The sequence below is a fragment of the Primulina eburnea genome, chromosome 1, assembly GCF_022965805.1.
Source record: "Primulina eburnea isolate SZY01 chromosome 1, ASM2296580v1, whole genome shotgun sequence".
NCBI classification, from domain to species: Eukaryota; Viridiplantae; Streptophyta; class Magnoliopsida; order Lamiales; family Gesneriaceae; genus Primulina; species Primulina eburnea.
Genome location: NC_133101.1, coordinates 57,765,303 through 57,789,974, shown reverse-complemented (window position 1 = coordinate 57,789,974; position 24,672 = coordinate 57,765,303). Strand labels below are relative to the sequence as shown.

The 24,672-nt window shown below is 36.8% G+C and overlaps 1 protein-coding gene across 1 annotated transcript in view; it reads right to left on the bottom strand.

The window, feature by feature from the left end:
- LOC140833757 (uncharacterized) overlaps positions 1-24,672 on the bottom strand; it is a 39,015-nt gene that overhangs the window by 9,253 nt on the left and 5,090 nt on the right. Inside the window, exons 4-22 of the mRNA XM_073198136.1 lie at positions 16,990-17,126; positions 16,801-16,891; positions 16,563-16,645; positions 15,981-16,087; positions 15,563-15,715; positions 14,908-14,972; positions 8,881-8,968; positions 8,730-8,808; positions 8,538-8,646; positions 8,395-8,454; positions 8,141-8,259; positions 7,352-7,730; positions 7,069-7,253; positions 6,906-6,978; positions 6,546-6,696; positions 6,296-6,471; positions 5,776-6,123; positions 1,547-1,714; positions 1,154-1,447 (exon numbers count right to left, since the gene is read on the bottom strand). Coding sequence (XP_073054237.1) covers positions 1,154-1,447; positions 1,547-1,714; positions 5,776-6,123; positions 6,296-6,471; positions 6,546-6,696; positions 6,906-6,978; positions 7,069-7,253; positions 7,352-7,730; positions 8,141-8,259; positions 8,395-8,454; positions 8,538-8,646; positions 8,730-8,808; positions 8,881-8,968; positions 14,908-14,972; positions 15,563-15,715; positions 15,981-16,087; positions 16,563-16,645; positions 16,801-16,891; positions 16,990-17,126 — 2,865 coding nt within the window. The remainder of the gene's footprint in view (positions 1-1,153; positions 1,448-1,546; positions 1,715-5,775; positions 6,124-6,295; positions 6,472-6,545; positions 6,697-6,905; positions 6,979-7,068; positions 7,254-7,351; positions 7,731-8,140; positions 8,260-8,394; positions 8,455-8,537; positions 8,647-8,729; positions 8,809-8,880; positions 8,969-14,907; positions 14,973-15,562; positions 15,716-15,980; positions 16,088-16,562; positions 16,646-16,800; positions 16,892-16,989; positions 17,127-24,672) is intronic.

The following is a 24,672-nucleotide window of genomic DNA, read 5'->3' as shown; positions in this document are numbered from 1 at the left end:
TATATAGTTGATTTTATTTTACCTAGATAATGATTTTAAGATAAATTGTTCTGATATTTTATTTTATTTTTTTTATAATTTTTGATTTCCTAATTTTTATGTTTTTTCCTTCTTTTTTTTGATAGGAAACATATAATTTATTGGATTAGAATAGTTCATTACAAAGCAAGCGAAAGAGTTTTCCGCCAAAATAAAGATAGTGCGTCTGAAGAATCAAAACGTTACAAAATTCCAATCCCTAACCACATCCGAAATAGTTAAATGACCTAGTTCTTTGAAATTTCTAATTGACTGTGCCACCCTGTATTTCAGCAATTCCCACACTTTGTCCTCTGAGTGTTTTTTCCTTCTTGTTCTCAACAATTTAATGAATATCCATAGCTTACTCGAAATAATTCAAATTTGAGAAAATACAATTATAAGTGGTAATATGATATTTGGGTAAGATATGTATATCCAATCCTCTGACGACTAAGGGGATGAGGGCGAAATTGGGTTGGGGATGGGATGAGTATGAATATAATAAATGGGATACAAACAGAGATGATGGAATCATACCCAAACTCGACTCATTGTCATCCCTACTATTACCTCTATTCAAAGTTTAGTTCATCTTTAAAACAAAAACAACATTTTATTATTTCCTTTCTACAACACTCATTTTCACTTCTTTCAACATAACCACTATTATTATTTCAAACTTTCCCCACCCCACATAGCTATTTTATTATTATATTATATTTTAACATTATACAATCTAAAAATTCTCCACATGTTACAAATCAATCATTAGATAAAAACTCGCATGATTTGACCGTCACACTGTAACTTTTTTCCCAAAACAAAGCCAAAAATACATTTTGTTATCCAACATATACCTCCGGAAACTATGGAAATCAAACCAAACATGCCCTAAATGATACATAGCAGCAATGAATCTCATGTCTTCATCCATCCACCACAACAGTAAAAAAGAAAATAGAGAAAACTGAGTAATTATAGTTCCAAAGGGAAGAGGCGACAAATGCTGCAGAATCATTATATATGCAGAATTTGCCAAAAGATGCCTAAAGAATCACATATAAGAAGAGAAATACCCAGCCCTTCAAAAGAACAAGATATCACTCCACCTGGAGTTCCTAGGAATCCATACCTGAACATTTTTATCAGGGTCGTACTGATAACGAATAAGTCTTGGAATCAATGCACGGAGATAAGGATGTAGGGCATCCCCTGCAAGTTTGGCTATTTTAGAAAACCCAAAGGCAGCACCTCTTTTTGAATTTAGAGAAGCTTGATAATTTGCTAAATCCATGAATTTATATATTAAGTCAGGTTGTCCCATCTCATTAGCTAGGTTGCAGAGCTCCTTGTAAGTACTCAATTTTCCTCCACTAGGACTTTCACCAAATCCACCTGCTTGGAACACTTCAGAGTCTTCAACAAGCTGAAATTTGAATCAGAAGTAAAATTCACAATTGGAAATATCGAAGAACAGTGAAGGAGACACAACCAGATAAAGAATCAAAAAATAAATAAGTCCGACCTTGACTGCCCTTTTTCTCTTCCCCGAGCCAGTTAGAGTTCCAACGAGAGCATTAACTAAGTTTCTCTTCATGGCATCATCTCCAAGTTCATAAACAATACTGAGACCTTGAGATGCTAACTCTTGTGTAAGTTCACTCTGCTCACCAATCAAATGTGAGAATGCTTCCTGAATTAAATGAAATGGAATGCTAAGTCAATTGAAGATCTAATGGAAGAGTTTTTCGAGAAGCTTCAACTAATGGTACTAGAAATAATAATGTCTTCTACTGATGTTTCAGAATAATCGTTCACAAACAATAATTTTATATCTGCAGGGCAATAATAATTCCTAGCAAGAGAATGGACCAACCTAGTCTACACATTAATGTCTTTGTTTGGAGCCAATTTGTATAGCCTTCCTTCATAAGTTCAGCTTGGTATGTTCATCGTTACACTTAGACAACAAACCCAACAACGTCCACTACACTGAATACAAACTATTCCAAACACAATCAAGAACAAATAAACAAAGCATAAGAGGAAGAGTTTGAGTAGAATAGAATTAGTTTAGTTGTGTTAAGAGTAAGAAATAAGGCAGGAGTCTACTTGAGGCAGGAGTCTATATATATATATATATATAAATATATAATATTATTCATTTATTCAGAATATTAATAAAATCTGATTTATTCTCGCTAATATGCAGCGACTTTAATGGTAGCAAAGCCCAGGTTTCTTCAATAACCTTGTAACGGAAAATCGATGGTGAAGATGGCATATTTCGGCGAAAGTAAACCCTCTGATTCTACGACTAAATTGGACAAGATGCATGTCGCCCTTGTCGCCGCTGCTACCTTCGCATCCTCCACCCTTCAAATTACAGATCACAAATTAAACGGAAAAAATTTCCTTCTCCAGGCCTTGTGATGATCACAATCCCTACAAATGGTGATTCATGAAAAAGAAAGTCTGGATCTGACGATATTCCTTCTCCAGGCCTTGTGATGATGACCCGCACTACCAAAGTTGGGATATTCAAAATTCCATAGTCATGGCATGACTGATTCACTCTATGGAAGAAAGCATTGGAGAATCATATCTATTCTATTTCACTGTGAAGGAAATCTGGGAAGCTGTGCCGTTGGCATATTCTGATCTTGAGGATTCTTCTTAAGTGTTTGAACTATATAACAGAATCAAAGACTCCAAACAAGGGTATACAAGTGTTGCACAAATTTTAACACACTCAAGAAACTCTGGTAAGAGTTGGACCTTTTTGATAAGTGGAAAGACCCGGAGAAATGCGGTCCTATATCAGAAGATAGTGGCTCGTGAAAGAGTATACGATTTTTTGGCTGGTTTAAATCGAGAGCTTGATGAAGTGAGGGGATTCCATAGTCATGGCATGACTGATTCACTCCATGGAAGAAAGTATTGGAGAATCATATCTATTCTATTTCAATGTGAAGGAAATCGGGGAAGCTGTGCCGTTGGCATATTCTGATCTTGAGGATTCTTCTTAAGTGTTTGAATTATTTAACAGAATGAAAGACTCCAAACAAGGGTATACAAGTGTTGCACAATTTTTTGACACACTCAGGAAACTCTGGTAAGAGTTGGACCTTTTCGATAAGTGGAAAGACCCGGAGAATGCGGTCCTATATCAGAAGATAATGGCTCGTGAAAGAGTATATGATTTTTTGGCCGGGTTAAATCGAGAGCTTGATGAAGTGAGGGGAAGACTCCTAGGATTGAAACACTAGCCATCCATCGATGAAGTTTTTGCTGAAGTTCGAAGGAAGAAAGCCGTAAGATAGTCATGCTTCCGAAATCCCCCATCCTTACAGAAAACTTGGCCCACACAGTCCATGGACAAGACTAAAGACGGGAAGCCATGGTGCAAAAAATGTCAAAGGCATTATCAAACAGATGCCGCCTGCTGGAAAATACATGGAAAACCAACAAATTGGGTACCAAACAGACTGAAGAGCCGGAGAGGAAATGATCAGTCAACCACCAAAATGAGTGATATAAAAGGCAAAACTTCCGCCGCAAGATTCACCAAAGATCAGATCGACCAGCTATGCCGATCACTCTCTGGATCAGCACCTGCGAGTTCGAATATGGCTAGTAAAGGTACTACACTTGCTGTGTTGAGTAATCTACCATTAAAGGTGAGGTTTGGGTCATTTCTGGAGCATCTAATTATAGTGCAACGATATATTTTTTTTGTCACATACCCTGAGTCCGGGTAACCATAAAGTAAAAATTGTGCATGGTTCTTTTACTGTTATTGCAGTCATAGGCACAATGCAAATTGATTCCAATTTGTGTGTCTATCTGCCAAGTGAATGGTCATTTTATCAAGGAGAAGATTGATGAAGGGACAATTTGTGTGTGTGTCTGCCAACAATGGAGCCAACAACCGACAATTTGACAAAAGGGCTATTTGAGTTGTTATAAGCGTTATAAATAAAGTAGGAGTCTACATGAGGTAGGAGCAGTGTTCTAAATGACGGCCGCCTAGGTGTGAGGCGGCCATCAACCACACCGCTTTTGTCTTAGGCGGTCGGTTGATGGTGAACAAGGGCGGGCGAGGCAGTCGAAAGTCAACAAAATTTTAGAAACTCTAATTATTATTACATCACACACTTTGTCTTCAAAACAAAATAGTCAACCCAATCACCCACATGTGCCACAAATCCCGCCTCGAACTGCCCACACCGTCGCCGCGAGAGCCCCACCACCATTTAGAACTTCCAATATATATAAATTATCTTGTTAGTTGCATTCACATATTTATTTGCATCTTGTATAAATTGTATTATATTGTATGAAGCTTATTTATGTATAAACATCATTAGAGCTGTCAAAACCCCAACCTAACATGCCACGAGATGCGGGTCAGGCGGGCCAACCCACCAAAAGATAAAAAAAAATTGGAAAAAAACATACATAAACAATTATAAATAATATACAAATTTCAAAATCCATCAACTATACATAAATCGATATAAATAATATAATTATTTCAAAATAATCAATTATACATAAACAATTATAAATAATATAAATCTTCCAAAACTTATCAACCATACATAAACTATTAGAAATAATAATTATACTATAATTTTAAAAATTCTATATATATATATATATATATATATATATATATATATTGGCGGGCGGGGCCGCCTTGACCTGTGGCAGTAATAGGCTAATCCGTCTCAACCCCCCTCCAAACGAGCCGCCAAAATCACACCTTTCTACATTCTTTTTTTCCCAAACTTTGTCTAAAGCCCTATCTTTGGTATGGTTTCACATGGCAGATCAGATGCCCACTATCCACCCACCCCCAATACCCACTTCTGTTCTTACAAAAGAGACCTTAGTACGAGCTTGCTTGTCAAACCTGAAAGTCGCTGATATGCAGCGAGAAGGAAAAATATTTTATTGATATTCTGAAACATAATAATTATAATCGGTCACTGCATATACATATGTGTGTGTGTGTGTATATATGTGTGTCTGTAGATACATGAAGACTTCTTCCTTATCTCTGACTCTTATCACAACTTAAATAAATCCTATTCTACTCAAACACTTCAACAAAACCTTTTCGTTTGCCAAAAAGTTCTAAAAGAACACCAGGAAGCAGAGGAATATGTATCCTAATTGAGAAGACAAAAAAACAATGGATCTTCGGGATAGATTTTAGGGGAAAAAAGCTTAATTCAGATGTTAGCAGAGAAATATGGTGGTGCAGAACAGTTAGAACATCTGCACAATCACGAGTCAATCCTCTTTGCCATTAACCATGCCAAAGAATAGATCCATATCCAATCCTAACCTCATAGCTTTATCAACTATGTTTCTGCTTCTCCACCAGTCATCTTCATTAATTAAAACAGCAGTATGTTCTCAAGCATACAAATTACAGAAATGACTTATGGTATGAAGTAGTGCATACTGCATATTGAAGAAAGAGGAGAACCCAGCACCAAAAACACATGCTTGATCAAAACAAATGCTAAATATAAGAATAGTTCTCATGAAAATTAGGTGACCTCTGAAAAACAACCTAGAAAATTGAGTACAACAAATCCAACTCAAAACACAATTCTCATCAAAAAAAGCAATTATTGGTCTGATTAATATTTGATGACATTCATTTGCAAAACTAAATTATTGATACCAACAAATGGAATCATGCAGTGTTGACACACAACCAATATTTCGAGACTTAACCTGAATGTCTGGAAGCAGTTGTTGGATGGTTTCATGATGGCCACAATATATTGTTAATGATAATAGCCAGACAGCTCCAGCGCAGCGCTCCTCTTTTCTGTTACTGTAAAGAAGGACATCAAACAACTTTCTTGTAATTGTGTTTCTAACTGTAACATGGTAACTTTCATCGTCTTGGAATTCCATCAAGGAGGCTCTCGGAAAAGATGAGGACACATCTCCCATCAAAAAGTTAGAACTCATTGACAGCGAAGAATAATTAGTTTTGAGAATCACATCAATAGTGATAGGAACGCCTCCCCACAAAAATGAAAGCGCCTCTCCAGCAGCAAACAAGATATCCTCAACCTGTTCCAATGTAAAGCAAGACTGCAGCCATTACTTTTAAACAACCATTTCACACAGAAATTCTCAAAGCAATTGAAATGCATTTCCATAAGATCCATGAAGAATAAGTTCGGCCAGATACCGAGGGCAATGAATATGTCTATAGGATCAATATTAAAAGTTTCTCACCTACCTTTGATCGGCAAAGACCGAAAATCAGATCTAGAGCAGTATCTAAATGTGAAGAGGATGATTCTTTCACACACATATGCCCCAATGCAATCACAGTTTTTTGGACAGCTTTGATATCATCACTAGAGAGAAGCTTTCGTAGTTTTTCATGCAGGATGGTCCAAATGGAAACAGCGGCTTAAAATAAGACAAATGCGGCTTCAGTGCATGAGTTAATAAATTATGACTTAACCAGAACATAGCATTTTAACCTGCAGTAGAGTCGAGAAGCAAGGGAGGCAGTGGGATACAGATCCCAACATGACCCATGGCTTGCACTGCCACAGAAGCTAATGTTGTAGTCTCGGAATTAATGATGTCAACCAAACATTTCAAACTATTTTGAAGTTGTGAGTCTGAGATCTGGTAAAACAGAAAAGTAAAAGACAAAGATAAATGTGAAATGTAATATAACAATTTAACAAAAAAAAAATCTTCATTATTTTACACAAGCACGTATCAACTTACAAGTTGCAAACATATTTTATGCTAGTATGCAACTACTCATGCAAATATCGCACCACATTTTCTTGTAAAATCCACAGTACTCAATAAGAAAACAAACATCTTACAGAAGGACTTCTCAGTAAGCCATTTGCTGTTACAAATCCTAAAGCACATAGTAGTCCATGCTGAGTTTCAAATCTGCAATAGGGCAAAGAAATCACTTTCACGATAGGACAATAGTAGATGTCTAATTGCTACTGAATTTCCATCGATAAAGGATAATAAAACCTTAATTTTTGTGCTCCACCAAGTGATAGTATAATTTCATCAATAAGTTCAGTCAAAGAAGGGACAGGAAGTGCAGAGGAAGCCATTCCAAGTAAACGTGCCATTGCTTCACGTGTATCATAGTCAAGATGATTCCAAAATTGTTTAAGCCATGGAACTTTTTTCGAATAATGATAGGCTATCATCTAGCAGCAAGAATCATCAGAATTATAAGGAAATCAATGCACCAAAAAAGCACTGAAATACAGCAAATCAAATTTCTTTGATCGCGTCATTAAACAACCTGAGGAAATTTGGATCCCAAAGTGATTATTGCCTTGGAGGCTGTTGCATGCAACTCGACAGAACCTTCATATCCCATCGAATGTTCCAATAATAAGCACAATCTTTCAACTGAGTGTAAAAACTCAGAATCTTCAACCAAGTCAGTTCGCGTGTTTTCTCCCTCAAAGCACTTCAATAAAAACTTGATCATAGCCAAATAAGTTTTGGATGGAAAAATAAGCTTCACATCTCCAATTCCATTTGAATCTAAGATTGCTGGCTGCTGCTCGCGAATATATGCTAGCATGTCAGAAAGTTTTGGGTACTCCGCAGACATGTTTTGCGAAACATTCTTTCTCTGGTCTTCACCAGGAAATAAACCTTCTAATGCCATTTCCCTGGACATAAATAAGTAAAATGTGTCTCATGACAGCAGAAAATCTAAAATCAACATAAAAATAAACAGCGCTGGACTTCTAATTTCCAATCAAGGATAATACAACAGCAATGGGATCAATGCCCCTTGAGACAGGGGCCATACTTGTAAAAATCCCAAGGCACAAAGGTATCTTGGGCATTAAAAGCAAACTTTATTGATGTAAGGTTCTGGAGACAGGACACAGCGCATTTATACTTTATACCAAACCACATATTTAACTAGCATTTGGGTGTTGACTTGGACATGGTAATTGTGCCATTGCACCCAGCAATTACATTGTGATTCAAAAGAAGTTTTCACAACTCATAAACAAAGATGTCTCTGAGGTGCAAAGCATAAATTGCCTGTATTGTACTGATGGCAAGCTACCTGATGTCCATCTTTGAATCTGCTGATGCAAGCATACAAATATATTTGCTGGGACAGTGCTTCAAGTCAAATAAGGATGTTGCCCATCTCACAGCACAAAAGCGTACTTCAATTTGTTCCTTGCCCACAAAAGGATAACAAGTCATGTTGAAGATCTTAACATGTTAAACAAATCAAATAAGGAATTTAAAGTTAAAAGACAAAAAATGATTTATCACACGTATGCATGTTAACAAAAGCATGAATGCACATACAACTTGAGAATTTTGCAGCAAAAGCAATTCCACATCCTTTAACACCTCTGAGGGAGCACCCTGACACTCAAAGCAAGTCACCGTCAAACCAGAAGTTGAAAGATGGAATGGAGTATAAAATAAACAATTGACAGATATTACACCTGGTATGCAACAGCAAGCGAATTTGTTGCTTCTTGGATAATGAGGCGAAGATTCTGCGCCTCAAGCTTTAGAGCATCAAAGAGCCGAATAGCAACATCAATGTTGTCTCTAGATGAGCGAGAACCAGCATGACATTAAATTAATATAGATAGCAACCAGAAAACGAAGTAGGAATGATGAACTGAAAATACCTAAAAAGTTGAGGCATGCGCTGTGCAAGCATTCCTATTGCTTGAAAACAAAAACTTCTTGTGTCCCTAACAGTAGCATCTGTGTGCAATGTGACAATGCTGGTTAAGACGATGCATGAGTTTGCACCACAACAAGCATAAAATAACAGACCTGAGTTCAACAATGGGAAATTATCAAGTGTTTTCAAAATTCCAGTTAGTATAACAGGGCCCATAAGCTTCAGCTGATCCATCTTAGCCTGCGCAAATGACAGAAATAAACCATAAGGAAAAGGTATGTAAATTGTAGTGCTAACATCCATTCAACTTTCCCAAAGACAAATACAATCAAGTACGACAAGAAGCATCTGTTAAGAAATTCAGTAAATAGGTGAAATGGAAAATTTAAGCAAAAAAACCAATCTATCAGCTGTAATATAATAAACACATTCAGTAAATAGTATTATTAATAAAGAAACATAAAACAACTAAAGAAACAGTTAGATATGTAACATTTTCCTGAAAACAGAAAACACGACAATCAAGAAATTTAGTTACAAAAAATGAAAGTTTTCTTTCAGCTGAAACTGAAAAAAAATTTGTATATTTATTTTTTACAATTACATTCACTTTGGATGCATCTGAGCTAATTATTAATTTTTAAGGTACAGATTCCACAGTGATTCTTTCTTTTTTAAAAAAAAAGAACAGGGTCATCTTTGTTGAACACTAAAAAACCATGTACAAGGGGACAAGGCCAAGACCTCACAATAACTGAATTACAATAGTCTACCAAGATTACAAAGTACAACAAAATAAAACATCCAAAATAACTAAATGTGAAGTTTGAGAGAATAGAGAAGGGAAAATGCTCCACTCGTATATTCTCCTTAAAAATGAAGGTAGGATACAAAGAATTTAAAGACTCCTAAGCTAACTAAAAAACCTAAAACAAAGGGATAACAGATACTGAAAAATCTAATCCTAAAAGAATCAAATATAAAAGATAAAGAACAACAACTTATTAAACTAGATCTTAATCTAGATAGATGAAGATAATCCAATATTCTACACTCCCCCTCAAGCTGGGTCATATAGGTTCATCATTCCTAGCTTGAAACACAAATCTTGAAAACTTGGTCTATGGAGTGCTTTTGTTAGAATATCTGCAACTTGTACTTGAGTAGGGATATAGTTCAACGCAACTATCTTGTTTTCAATCTTTTCACTGATAAAATGTCGATCTACTTCAATGTGCTTGGTTCGATCATGATGGACTGGATTCTTGGATATACTGATGGCTGCTTTGTTGTCACACATAAGCTCCACGGGGTGATTTTCTTCTATCTTTAGTTCAAACAGTAGTCTCTTAAGCCACATCCCTTCACAGATCCCATGTGCTAGCGATCGGAATTCAGCTTCTGCACTGCTCCGAGCAACCACTGTTTGCTTCTTACTTCGCCATGTCACCAAATTCCCCCATACATAAGAACAATATCCAGACGTGGACCGTCTATCTGTGAGTGATCCTGCCCAATCGGCATCGCTATAGACTTTGATTGTTCTGTTGGAAGTTTTCCTAAATAGTAGTCCTTGTCCAGGAGTCCCCTTGAGGTATCTTAGTACTCGGTAGGCTGCATTCATTTGTTCTTCCCTCGGGTCATTCATGAACTGGCTAATGACACTTACAGCAAAGCAGATATCTGGTCGAGTATGTGATAGGTATATTAGTTTCCCAACTAACCTTTGATATCTTCCCTTGTCCACTGGGGAACTATCTTGTTCAGTTCTTATTTTTATGTTTGGATCCATGGGTGTATCAACCGGTTTACAACCTATCATGCCAGTTTCTTTCAGGAGGTCAAGAGCATATTTTCTTTGAGAGATTGAGATACCTGTAGATGATCTTGCTACTTCCATTCCAAGAAAATATCTAAGTTGCCCGAGATCTTTCATTTCAAATTCTTTCGAAAGATGTAGTTTCACACGGGTCATTTCTTCTTCGTGATTCCCTGTGAGGATAATGTCGTCCACATATACAATGAGTATTGTAATCTTGCCTCCCTCCAAATGTTTAACAAATAGTGTGTGGTCAGCTTGACATTGGGTGTAGTCATCCCCCTTTACAACATTGGTAAACCGGAAAAACCATGCTCTAGGTGATTGTTTGAGGCCATACAACGACTTCTGTAATTTGCATACCTTATTCTTTGTAGCCGCTGAAGCAAAACCAGGAGGAAAGTCCATGTACACTTCTTCTTCGAGATCACCATTAAGGAATGCATTTTTCACATCAAGTTGGTATAACGGCCAATCCATGTTGACAGCAAGGGATAATAGGACTCTGACGGTATTGAGTCTTGCTACAGGAGCGAATGTTTCTTGATAGTCAATACCATATGATTGTGTATACCCTTTGGCTACCAGTCGTGCTTTGAACCGATCTATGCTCCCATCAGACAGATGTTTGACATTGAATATCCACTTACAACCAACAGTTTTCTTTCCTAGTGGAAGATCAGCAATCTGCCATGTATTGTTCTTTTCAAGTGCCTTGATCTCATCTAATACTGCAGCTTTCCATTTAGGTTCCTTGAGTGCTTCATCAATAGTTGATGGAATCTGTACCTGATCTAGGTGTGATAGAAATGCACGATAATTAGGAGAAAACCGTTCAAGAGAGACAAACTTCCCAATGGGGTGTTGAGTGCATGTTCTAACTCCTTTTCGTAAAGCAATCGGTTTATCATCTAAATCATTTTCCTCTGTATGAATATCGTGCTCAAGGTTACCTGAATCTGGTGTCGTGGAAGACTTATGAGCAGGCTGAGTTTGTGTTGGATCTTGATTCTTTTGAAGATGTTGTGTCCGTCGAGAGTACACCTGAATCGATTGGATGGGATTTTGTGCATTATAGGTAGGTGGGTTCCTAGTCACGGGAGATGGTGTTTCTGTTTCAGTATGAATTGTGTTTGGTTCAAGATATTCTGTGATAGGATCCCAATTATCACAGTTCTGCACTTCTATATTTGACATCGCACCCGGAAGTGGAGAATTAGGATAGAAAGGGTCATTTTCGAAGAATGTGACATCCATGGATGTATACAACCTTTTTGTGGTAGGACAGTAACATTTGTAACCCTTTTGGTTTGGGGAATACCCAAGGAAGATGCATTTGACAGCACGAGGATCGAGTTTGCTGCGGCTGTGAGAATGAATGTGAACAAATGCAGAGCATCCGAACACTTTGAGAGGAATATCATGAACTAGGTGTGAGTTGGGGAAATATTGAAGGAATGATTGGATAGGCGTGCGGAATTTTAGAACCCTTGAGGGCATTCGATTGATGAGATAGGCTGCTGTGAGAATGGCATCCCCCCAATAGCATTTAGGAACATTTTTTGTGAACAACAAGGAACGTGTAACTTCTAAGAGATGACGGTTTTTCCTTTCGGACACACCATTCTGTTGAGGGGTGTCAACACATGAGCTTTGGTGAATAATGCCATGAGAGAGCAGGTATTCGCCCAAAACTGTGTTGAAATAATCACGAGCTCTATCTGAACGTAAAATCTGAATATTGGTAGAGAATTGAGTTTGAATCATGGTGTGGAATTGTTTGAATAGGCTGGAGGTTTCAGATTTGTCTTTCATTAGAAAAACCCATGACAAACGTGTGTGATCATCGACAAACAATAAGAACCAGCGTGTACCCCTAATGTTTGTCACCCTGGAGGGTCCCCAAATGTCACTATGAATGAGTGAAAACGGTTTTGATGGCTTATAACTTTGTGGTGTGAAGGTGGACCGTGTATGCTTGGACAATTGACAAATATCACATTGGAAAGAATTAGAATTCTTATTATTATTGAACAAGGATGGAAACAATTTGCCCAGGTACAAAATGTTCGGGTGTCCTAGACGATAGTGCCATAACAAGATCTCACTATCTTTATTTAAAGTAGAAACAGAACATGAAGGAATAGGTGGTGGCGGAGTGGTGGTGTTTTTATTCGAGTTACTCTTGGAAACATCCATCTTTAGGAGATACAATCCACCACAAAGGTCAGCACTGCCAATCATCTTCCCCGATGCCAAATCCTGAAAAACACAAGAATCAGCGAGGAACTTAGTTGTGCATTTGAGGTCTTGGTTGAGCTTACTCACGGATAAGAGATTGCATTTTAGATCAGGTACAAATAACACAGATTTCAAGAAAATATCTGGAGTGAGCTGAACTGAACCATAACCAGTCACTTGGGAGCACAAGCCATTTGCAATGCGTACTGAATGAGAATCCTTACAAGAACTAAACTGTGTAAAGGATTTCAAATTTCCCACCATATGGTCCGAAGCTCCAGAATCAACAATCCAACAATCTGATAATTAATGTTGTGTAAGTAAAGCAATTGAAGATGTACCTCGATGGACCACATTACCAGTGCTAACAAGAGATGAGGTTTGTGCTGAATTAGGTTGGCCGAGCATTTGCTGGAGAATGTCGAGTTGCTCTTTTGTGAAAGGTTGGGGTTCATGGGGCTGATTCTCGCTTACAGCCGTATTTGCTCGTCTTTCTCTAGCCGGTTTCCAATCAGCAGGTTTTCCATGGATTTTCCAACAAGTATCCACTGTGTGGTTGGGTTTTCGGCATTTTTCACACCATGGGCGTCCCTGTCTGAATTTCCCGCTGTTGTTAAAGAGTTGGGAAGACTGGGCAGCAGCTGAGAGATCATTATGCGGAAATGAGGGCCCGTGCGCAGCAAGTGCTGAGGCATCTGTGGTAGGAATAGGTTGTTGAGAGCCTAGCATGACTTTTCTGCGACTTTCTTCATGGCGTACTTCAGAGAAGGCTGCACGGAGAGAAGGTAGAGGTTTGGTCCCCAATATACGACCACGCACGTCATCCAGTGGGCTATGAAGGCCCAGCAAGAATTTGAAGACTCGTTTTTGTTCAACAATTGCCCGATAACATTTTTCATCGTCTGGGCATTTCCACTCGTAGACTTCAAAGAGGTCGAGTTGCTGCCAATGTCGAGTAAGGGCAGTGAAGTACGTCGTGACAGAGGAGTCTCCCTGTCGGAGGTCATGAAGAGTGCTTTCAATACCGAATAGTTCAGATGTGTTGTCTTTGGAAGAATATGTGTCGTGGGCCGCATCCCATATCTCTCTTGCAGTTCGGTATAAGAGAAAGTTGGAACCGATTTCTGTCGTCATCGAGTTGATTAGCCACGACATAATCATATTATTCTCTGAATTCCACATCTTGAATTTTGGATCGGAGGCAGCGGGGCATATCGCTGCGTTAGAGATATATTCATCTTTCCCTTTCCCTCGAATGAACATAAGGACGGACTGCGACCATTGCAGGAAGTTTTCTCCGTGTAATTTGTGGTTTGTTATGGGAAGGGAAGAGGTTTCGGCCACTGTTGATGTTATCTGTGTGGCCGTGGAAGAGGAAGGAACGAATGGTGAAGCCATGATGAATTTAGTTCCTTCTCGTTGGCTCTGATACCATGAAGTTTGAGAGAATAGAGAAGGGAAAATGCTCCACTCGTATATTCTCCTTAAAAATGAAGGTAGGATACAAAGAATTTAAAGACTCCTAAGCTAACTAAAAAACCTAAAACAAAGGGATAACAGATACTGAAAAATCTAATCCTAAAAGAATCAAATATAAAAGATAAAGAACAACAACTTATTAAACTAGATCTTAATCTAGATAGATGAAGATAATCCAATATTCTACAAAATGGTCCACAATAATTTCTTCCATTAAAAGAAAAATTAGGTAAGTGTTTGCATGGAGATGCTTAAAATGCAACGCAGTTATACATCAACAGAGATGCCAAAACATTGCCATAGTAAACAAATTTGAACAGCACTAATTTACAAAAATTTACTAATAATACATATAAAAAAATGGCGATTTTTTTTTTGTAAATAACAACTCTTGATTCATTTTTCTAACATGAAGAAAAATATGGAAAGAAACACAGAACAATACTCACATGATTCTACAAAAATATAAACAATTACACATGCATATGCCAGTATATCTGATAGGTCATCAATCCATTTATTAGAAGGAAAAGAAAAAGAAAAACACTTTAGATGTATTTTATAGCTTTCTAACATCCCCTAGAAGGTGTTAATGCATGAACCTGTATATGAAATATGAAAGAAGCTACCAAAAGCTTACATGTTTGAAGACCCAAACTGTAAACTCCATACCCAACTGTCTCAACCTGGAGGTAGTATCCATTCCTAAAATTAAGCAAGAAGAATAAGGGTGGTTGCAATAGACTATTAGTTCAAGGAGCCAAAAGACCAATCTCTACTCGGTTATATTTGAATAGATTTGAAGCCATATTTAAAACACGTCATGACAATTTTGTTCTGATAATTGGAGTGTACTGTTGTCATTTTTATCAACCACAAATAATTAACTCAAACCTCATACCAGGAAAATGAGATACAATCACTGGGTATACATAGCATCTTCCAGCACTGATAGCTGTGAAATGGTTTACTACCAATGGTAACCTAGAAATGCTGGTTAATAATTTAATTCCACTCATTAGACTCAAATTATCTACTCGACTCAAAGGTGACATTTAATAATCGAAGCTTCATATCACATGCTAGAAACAAGATGCCGTAAACCTACAAAAAACCAAGTGATCCATCAAGGTTGGATGTGAAACCAAGCACAAAAGGTATGCGAGGGTTCTCACTGTTTAATTTAAGTACGATATCATCACTGTTGCTTGAATATCCATCAAGATAAAAGATAAAGATGAAATACATCAAGAACATTTAGAGGAAAACTAATGCCCACAGAGATTTCAGCTTACCAAAAATACAACCGAAAATACATTGCAAAGTTGATGGGAAACTGTTTGCTGCTGTAATTGACCGGCAGAAAGCAGACATGAGCCTTATTCTCAAAGATAAATTTCCAGGGCTGACTTTAAATTCTGGAGCTATGTTTCCAGAGACAGTGGTTCCTACACGATGTGACAGAAACACTCAAATTTAAGTTATAGTTCTTGGTCATGGGAAGATGAAAGGACTGTCAAAAATTCCCACTTCAAAATAACCGAGTCCATCAAAAGATACCACTTCCACTTTTTTCCAGAGGTCCAAAATATCGGTCTCAAATTATTCATATACTAATAAAAAACTTAACATTCATTAAGCATTGATTCAGCACATGAAACCACATTTAAATCACATAAGCTTAATCAGAGCTGAGACAAATTAGTCTGATACCATTGAACAATAGATATAGTCTGCTGATGAGGTCCAGGTCATCTAAATTCACACCAGAAGCATACTTTTTCAGGAGCTCCTCACCCTTTTTCAGAACAGATTCCTGACTAGACAGATCAAAACCAAGAGCATAGACCATATGAAACGTGGGTTTAATTCAATATACATGTACCACTAGCCACCTAACCGATAACAAAACATTTGATGTTGTTAACTTAGCCTGTTTCAAATTGTTGGATTCACATTGACCAGCATGCATGATACTGTATTCGCATCTTCAAAATGTTAGGTTGAGTTGATCTAAAAAAAATTTACTGGTTGAGTTTAGCATAACAAAACACGATTCAAGAGGTGGCACATGGGGTAATATTAGAATTACAAAAATACTGGCTGATGCTAAGTAATAAAGAAACTGGACGCCAAGACATTTGAAAGGTTAACTAAAGCGAACCGATTAAATTTTGAAATGCGTTTCTTGCTTTATTGTTTGTCAAGATTAAAATGCATGTTACATGTTTGGGTAAAGCACAAGCCATAAGGCACAAACTACAGGATACAATCACCGGGCAAATAAATTGGTACCTGTCCGAACTTGCTGCAGTATAGATGGGGTAAACAACTTCAGGAAGCAGCTCCAAAGCTTCAATGATATTTAACATCCCTAACTAGTGAATGGAAACAGAATACATTGTTTGGGAGGTAAGGAGAAATCAGAGAAATGTTCAGCAAAAAGAAAAGAGATTATCACATGCGAACATCCCAAGCATAAATGCTAGCCAACAGTTTTAATGTTAATCTAAAACAAGTCTAAAACTCGTACCTTTCTATTCCGAAGCAAATCACTTTTCAGTGGCTGTTTTCCAGTAACACGTTCAAATTGGATAATTGAAAGTCCAGCGGGGGATCCTCCACTGCAAAGACAGCCTTATTTTTACTTTTATGATGAATTATAGATCAAATGAATTTACTAGACATGAATAGAGACAAATAAATCTAGTTAAAATTCAACCTTTGAGAGGATGGCTGATACAAAATTGTTTGTAGACAAAAGTCGAGAAATAGATCACAGTCCTTTGAACCTACTAGAATCCTATATTTCGCCACAACTTCATCGCTGATTTGGGAAGAATGGCAATCACCAATCACCTATAATCAAGGAAATTGTATTAGTCAACTGACGACATGGTAAACAACAGAAGTGGCATTCGAGAAATCGATATTGTCATATGTACATTTCCTGAGCACAAGATCTAAAAAGGAGTCCACCATCTTGATTTGGAAACATATTTTAAAATACATATTACATCGGTCCAAAATATTTTTTGGACAAGGAGCCTAGAGGACAAGTGTTCACTTTTCTAACCATGTGTTAGGCCTAGAAATCATAACCATACTAAATGAAGAACTAATTAGGACAACAAAATATTAAATATATTACCAAATAAAAAGTCATGTCAACTCCATGAATGATGCTAGCACTTTACCTTAAGGGGTGTATTGGTTCTAGATTTTTAATTACTTTATAAACTTTAAAAATCTAGATGTATTCAATCTAAATGTTTATATACTCTATAAAAGTTTAATTATATTCAATATAATTTTTTGTAGAATTTTATAAAGTAATGTGATATTCAAACTTGACTTTTAAAAATTCTACAAAAGTTTAGAGATATTCACAGTGTCAATGGACTTTTAATGATTCCATGGAATTCTATTAAGTACAAGAATTAAAGTTTAAAGTACAACTAGAAAATGTCAAAAAATGTTTTTGATTCAACCTAAATATTTGGATGTACATTTAATTCGGAAATATCTCAAGCTCACGTACTTACTTTCATTTCTATTAAAAATGATATCAATACAAACACTAACTAATTCATTCTTTTCTCCTCCACACGTTTTTCCTATTCTTTGGACTTTTTAAAAACATATTTTTTTATTGCTAACAATAGTTTAAAATCAAAATTTTTAACATCGTTCATTTATTTTTCGAGTTCTAGTCACAAAACATCACGAAATTTAAAATTATGTTTACTAAAAAATTTCATAAAAAAATTTACATTATATAACAAAACAAATATAATATTTTATTGGAGTATAAATTGAAAATAATTATTATTTTTAATAAATGAAATTTAGTTTTTTAATTAATTGTTACATAACGTTTTATGTTTAGTTATTTTCTATGATTTTAACTTATCTGCGTCTCAATTTACTCACAATTCATACATATGATAGTGAATAAAAAAATTTATTCACTTGAATATATAAATATATAATGTTTGTGTCTGATTGATATATTAATAAAAATTTATTCTCTATTTGCAGGTACTAATAATTATCTTGTTTATTTTTTTGTTAGACATATTATCAAAAACAAAATTGATAAAACAAAATTCATATAAAAAAATTACATAAAATGAATGACATTATTTTAAGTTTGATTATTTACTAATATTGAAAATTATTGTTATGTATTTTTCAAAATATTAATTAATTAAATAAACAAGTTAATTGACTTGAATAATTGAAGTTTATTTACAACAAATTTGGAATTAACTTATTTATCTTCTTTCGTAAATTAAATCAATAATTAAAAAAATTTATATTGGTAGACAAAAATATTTTGAATAAATAAATTTATTCACGTTCAATTATTAGTTCAAAAAATTTAAATAAAAAATCACAATCATAAATTACAAAATCCATAAGGTTCTATGAAAAAATTTATAAATGTCAATAAAAGTCCTACAAAGTAAATCTACAAGATTATGTGAAAATCTTTAGAAATTTGTGAGATTCTACAAAAGTATATCAACTCCACAAAAATCTATTATTTAAAAAAGTGAGAAAATCTCATCAATGAATACACCCTTCTTAGTTTATATATATTTTTTTTAATTTTGACACATGATCAGCAACCTAAAAGAAGAAATAAGGAGAAATACAAAGATACATAGCACAGAGAACAAAAAAAGTAAAAGAGAACAAACAGCCCTATCAAAATAATCCATGATCCTGAGTCAGGATTCAATGCAAAAGAGAAAATAAAGATAAATGGTTTTTTAAGATTAAAAAGGGACTCTTCAGTCTCCGGAGCAATATGAAGTAAAAAATTCATTTGATTGAAAGACTAGATTATCCAAACCCTGAATCTCCAGAAGTCTAAAAGTCCAAAAGCACTACTGTTGGAACGATTAAAAGAATGCATTTTTAATATCACCTCCACCCCCCACATTCTAGATAACTCGTAATTCAGGCATAATCGTTCATATATTTCTCATTATGTTGCCCACATTGATTTTCATTTCTCTGTATTAAAAGACTACATTTAGAGAGTTTTTTTTTTTGATAAGAAACAAATTATTATTGATAATATATGTTAAAGTCTATTACAGGAAGTGGACTAGAAGTCCACTGTAGGGAATAAAACTAAAACTTCTAGTAGTAAATGTAAGACCAATCTCTAATTAAATCAGAAATCGATAATCCCTGGAACTCTTTGTCTGATCGAATCCAGTTTGCTATATTGATCTTGATAATTTCCCAACAATCTTTTTCTGATCCTTGAGTATCTTGAAAGATTCTTCTGTTTCTCTCTAGCCATATAGCCCAACATATTCCGTATATCACAACTCGCCAGAATATCTTTCTTTTTTTGCCGAGAAACTGTCCAAGGTCCGTAGCGAACAAATCCTTTGTTGTTTTGGGGATAACCCAAACTAGTCTCAATTCTTCCACAGCCCTAACCCACAAAGCATTGCTGAAATTGCAGTGAACAAGCAAATGATCTTGTGTTTCCGTGTCCTTACGACACAACACACACCAGTTTGGAGAAAGAGCACAGTTAGGCCATCTTTTTTGAATCACCTCGGATGTTGGTAGTTTTCCAAGAGTAGCTGTCCAAGAGAAGATTTGGATTTTTGTAGGGATAGGTGTCTTCCAAATAATAGGGAAAAAACTGAAATTCAATGAAGAGTTATTGATATCGAAGAAAGAATGGAACATGGATTTGACAGAAAACTTCCCCGACGGATCCCCCTCAGAAAACTTCCCCAACGGATCCCCCTCCCATACCCGGAAATCATCAACCCCTTCCTTTATTCTTACCCTCTCTAAGATACCTAGAAACACAGACAATTGATTGATCTCTTCATCTCGAAGTGATCTACGGAAATGCAAATTCCATGATAGAGCAACTGATGAATTTTGAAAAGAGACACAATAGGATATTGGCAAATTATGACGCTGTGAAATGATATATAATGAGGGAAACAAGTCCCGAAAAGATGACTCCCCCCACCAAATGTCCTCCCAAAATCTGATTTTATTCCCACCTCGAACCTCTAAACGCAACTGTTGGTGATAAGCCGGGTAAGTTCTAGAGATGAATTTCCACGGACTTTTAAACGTGACATTTTTCGCCAACCCCGCATCCCAACCGTTTTCTTGCAATCCATACTTACTCCTAATTATTCTTCTCCACAACGTGTCCTTTTCTACACTAAACCTCCACCACCATTTTCCCATTAAAGCTATGTTTCTCAAGCAGATATTCCCTACACCTAGCCCACCTCGCTCTTTCGGTCTACAAACCTTTTTCCATCCAACCATATGACAGTGTCTTTCGCCTTCATTGCCATCCCAGAAAAAATCCCGCATTGTTTTTTCCCACCCCGCCGCCACTCCTTTCGGCACTTTGAAAAGAGACAGGAAATATATTGGCAAAGCAGTTAGAACTGCAGCGATCAATGTTAGTCTCCCTCCCTTGGACAAGAAAGCCTTTTTCCAAGTTGCCAACTTCCTCTTTATTTTAACTGTAATAGGTTCCCAAAAAGATGATTTAAGTGGATTGCCCCCCAAAGGAACGCCCAAGTATTTTATCGGCCATTGTTCCCTTGTACAACCGATCTTATGTGCTATGTCGACCTCAAGTGCCTCATCTTGATTTAAACCCACTAAAGCACTCTTATCCCAATTAATCCTTAAACCTGACATATCACAAAATAGTTTGACCACTTGCACCAGAAAAATGAATGTGTTCCTCAGTTTTGACAAAAAATAAGGTATCATCCGCAAACTGTATATGTGAGACTTCCACCTTTTCTCGTCCCACCTCAAGACCACTGATTAAACTAGCCTCTTTTGCTTTATCGATCAAACCTCCCAACACATCCACTACTATATTGAAAAGAAAAGGTGATAAAGGATCTCCCTGTCTAATCCCTTATGTCCCTTAAATTTCCCCCTTGGTCTCCCATTGATCATGATTGAAAACGATACATTAGATACACAACCTCTCATCCAACCTCTCCACCTATCCCCAAACCCTTTCTTTCGTAATACAAAATCCAAAAAATCCCACTCAACATTGTCATATGCTTTCTCAAAATCAATTTTCAATACCCAACCTTTTTTCTTCGATTTTTGTCTTTCCTCCACCAACTCATTCGCAATCAAACAACAATCCAAAATTTGTCTCCCCTCAATAAAAGCATTTTGAGATTCCGATAGTGTATGAGACAAAATCTTTTTCATTCTTGTAGCCAACACTTTTGCAATGATTTTATATAAACTCGTTATTAGACTAATGGGTCTAAAATCTTTTACCTTTAATGAGTCATTTTTCTTTGGAATCAAACAAATATACGACTCATTAGTCAATCCATTGATGACTCCCCCTTCATAAAATTCCAGCAAAACATTCATCACATCACCTTTTACAATGTCCCAGCAATCCTGATATAGTGCCATGGTGTAACCATCGGGCCTTGGCGCTTTGAATCTGTCACACTCGAATACCGTCTTCTTAACTTCTTCTTCCAAGAAAGGTTTCTCAAGCTCAAACCTCATGTCATCATCAATAGGTCTCCAATCCAGTCCTTCAATCCCAAACCTCCTCCCATCTCGCTTACTGTACAATTTCTGAAAATAATCAACAATTGCTTTAACAATATGTTCCTCATCCTCTACTACCGTACCATCATCCATTTCCAGTTTGGTAATCATTGCCTTGCTTTTTCTGTGATTAAGTAACGAGTTGAAAAATTTTGTATTATGATCTCCTTCTTTGAACCATGTTGTTTTCGCTTTTTGAAATAACAATCTTTTTCGTCTACACAACAACTCTTCCAATTCCCATTTAATTTCTTTTTTTTCAGCCGCGTCTTCAGCATTTACCCGTCCTTCACTTTCCTTTTCATCCAGTCTTACAATTCGGTTTTTTAATTCTGCCTCCCTCATCTCAACCTTCCCAAACTCTTCCTCATTCCATAATTTGATGTCATTCTTAATAAACCTCAATTTTTTCATAAATTTATAACTCTCCCACCCTTGAGGTTGTGGTCTATTCCACCAACTTGAAAACTTATTCTTAAAGTTTTTATCTTGCAGCCAAATGTTTTCAAATCTGAAAGGACAAGGCCCCCATTTGCATTTCTGTGTGTCCAACACGATTGGGAAGTGATATGATGTGATGCGAGGCAACACCGATTGCCTGTGATAAGGAAATAACTCCACCCATCCTCCCAGAAACAGAAATCTGTCTAATCTGCTACAGATTGGTGTTGTTCTTAAATTAGACCATGTAAATTTTGCGTTAAGTAATGGTGGATCGATCAATTCCAATTCCTGTATCAACATATCAAAACACGCCATACTTGTTGTGTTTGATTGACTGTTTATTTTCTCAAACACGTTTCTGACAACATTAAAATCCCCCCCCAAACACCACCTATCCCCACACAAGACTCTCAAACCAGCCAATTCATCCCAAAACTTATTTCTCAATCGAGGCGTGCATGGCCCGTAAACTGCAGTAAACCACCATCAATCTTGGTCGTTGACACTTTCAATACGAACGGAAACTGTAAATTCCCCAATCATGTTTTCCTTGACGAATACCACTCTTGGATCCCACATGACCAATATGCCCCCTGATCTACCCAAAGATGGTAAGAAAACCCATTCAACGAACCTTGATTTCCACACGGAAGCTATAAATCTTCTGTCGACCACTTCCTTTTTTGTTTCTTGTAGCAGCACTAAATCTGGTTTCTCCTTCCTTAGCATTTCATGAATGAAACACCTCCTCGATGATGTTCCTCCACCTCTTATATTCCAAGAAATGATCTTCATAAGAACACCTTGTCTCCCCTTACACCGTGTTCTTTCTTTTCCAAAACCTCTCCCAATTCTACCCTATGTACTCCCAGCATCTGCATACATCCGTTACCACTATCATAAACAGATGATATCCTCTTCCCTCCACAATCCAACTTTTGTTCGTGAATTTTGATCCCAGAATTGCCCAGCTTATCACCAAACACTGTATCACCCTCACTATGACAAACCCTTCCCTCCCCAGACTTTTGGTGATCGAAAAAAGAAGGAATAGATAAAGAAGGAATGGGATAGTGATTATGTGTAAGGAGATTTTTCCTGAGTACCTCATCCGAAGGTGAGGCAAAGAGAGTGCCTAAGTCCTCCAGTCCCAAGCTTGTGTGTGTCGTCTCTTCCGAGCTTGCAGAAATATGAGTATCCACATCGCTGTAATCACTATCTTCATGAGACTCAATAGCATTGTTCTCGTTAAATTCCCTGTCCTCCCCTGTATCATCCTGTTCTCTATCAACTGATCTTCCGTCCAGCCAATGTGAAGTAATCTTTGTCACATCCTTGTCTTGGATATTTGACAATTCATCATTTGTCCTCGATCTTCTCCTTGAATAAACAACCTCAAATTTCTGTTGTTGTGCGCTTATTTCCTCGGTAGAAACTTTGCTTTGTGGATGAATGAACTCCGGTTTGTTCATCGATTGTACTTTCCCCTTGTTGAAATCCTCGACACCTTTCGGGCTGACCCTCTGGAGAATCTGAATCTGTTTGCCCCTTTGCAACTGATTTGACCCCTGCACTTTAGAATCCTTGTTCTCTTTCCTATTTATGTTGCACGAAAGTAGATGCTGATTCCCGACGAACACTTCCATCCCCTGAATAATCCGAGTTTTGCTGTACTTCCAGTCCTTGATTTGTTGAGGTACTTGTTCCCCCTACTAACTCTTTGTCGGAGGTTATTTGTTTAGCTCCTTCCCCCACAATTTTGTTCTGTTGTTGTGGTGTTGTAGTCACTGACTCCTTCGCTTTATCTGCTGTTGTAGAAATTCCAGTTTGTTCATCAATTGGTCTTTTCACCCTACCCCAACCTGCCATCGTTCTAGCACCATCAACTACTACCTGTGCATAGGATCTTTTTTCGTAGACATGATATGCTGATCTATTAACCGAGTCTACATAAATGCGAACACTCATAGGACCACTTGGTGTCTGTATTTGCAATGAACTGTTAATGAATCCCCCTTCTAAACCCACAACTTTAATTTTAGCAGCTGACAAATCCTTGAGAAAAATTGTGTCTTGGCTGATATCCACCAACCCTCCACATTTATCCCCTACTTTTTGAAGCACATATGTTGTCCACAAATCCCATGGTAATCCCACAATTCGGATCCAGCTGTTGCAGCATTCAAAGACTTCCTCTCCCATATTGATGTCCCTTGTCCAACGCTCAAAGATTAAACTAATCCTCTTTTCAAAAAAGCATCGATTAATTTTCAGATAGTAATCGTACTCCTCTTCAGTATGTGGCCACCACATCGCTATATTTGCCTTGAACGGGAAAAGTTCAATCTTC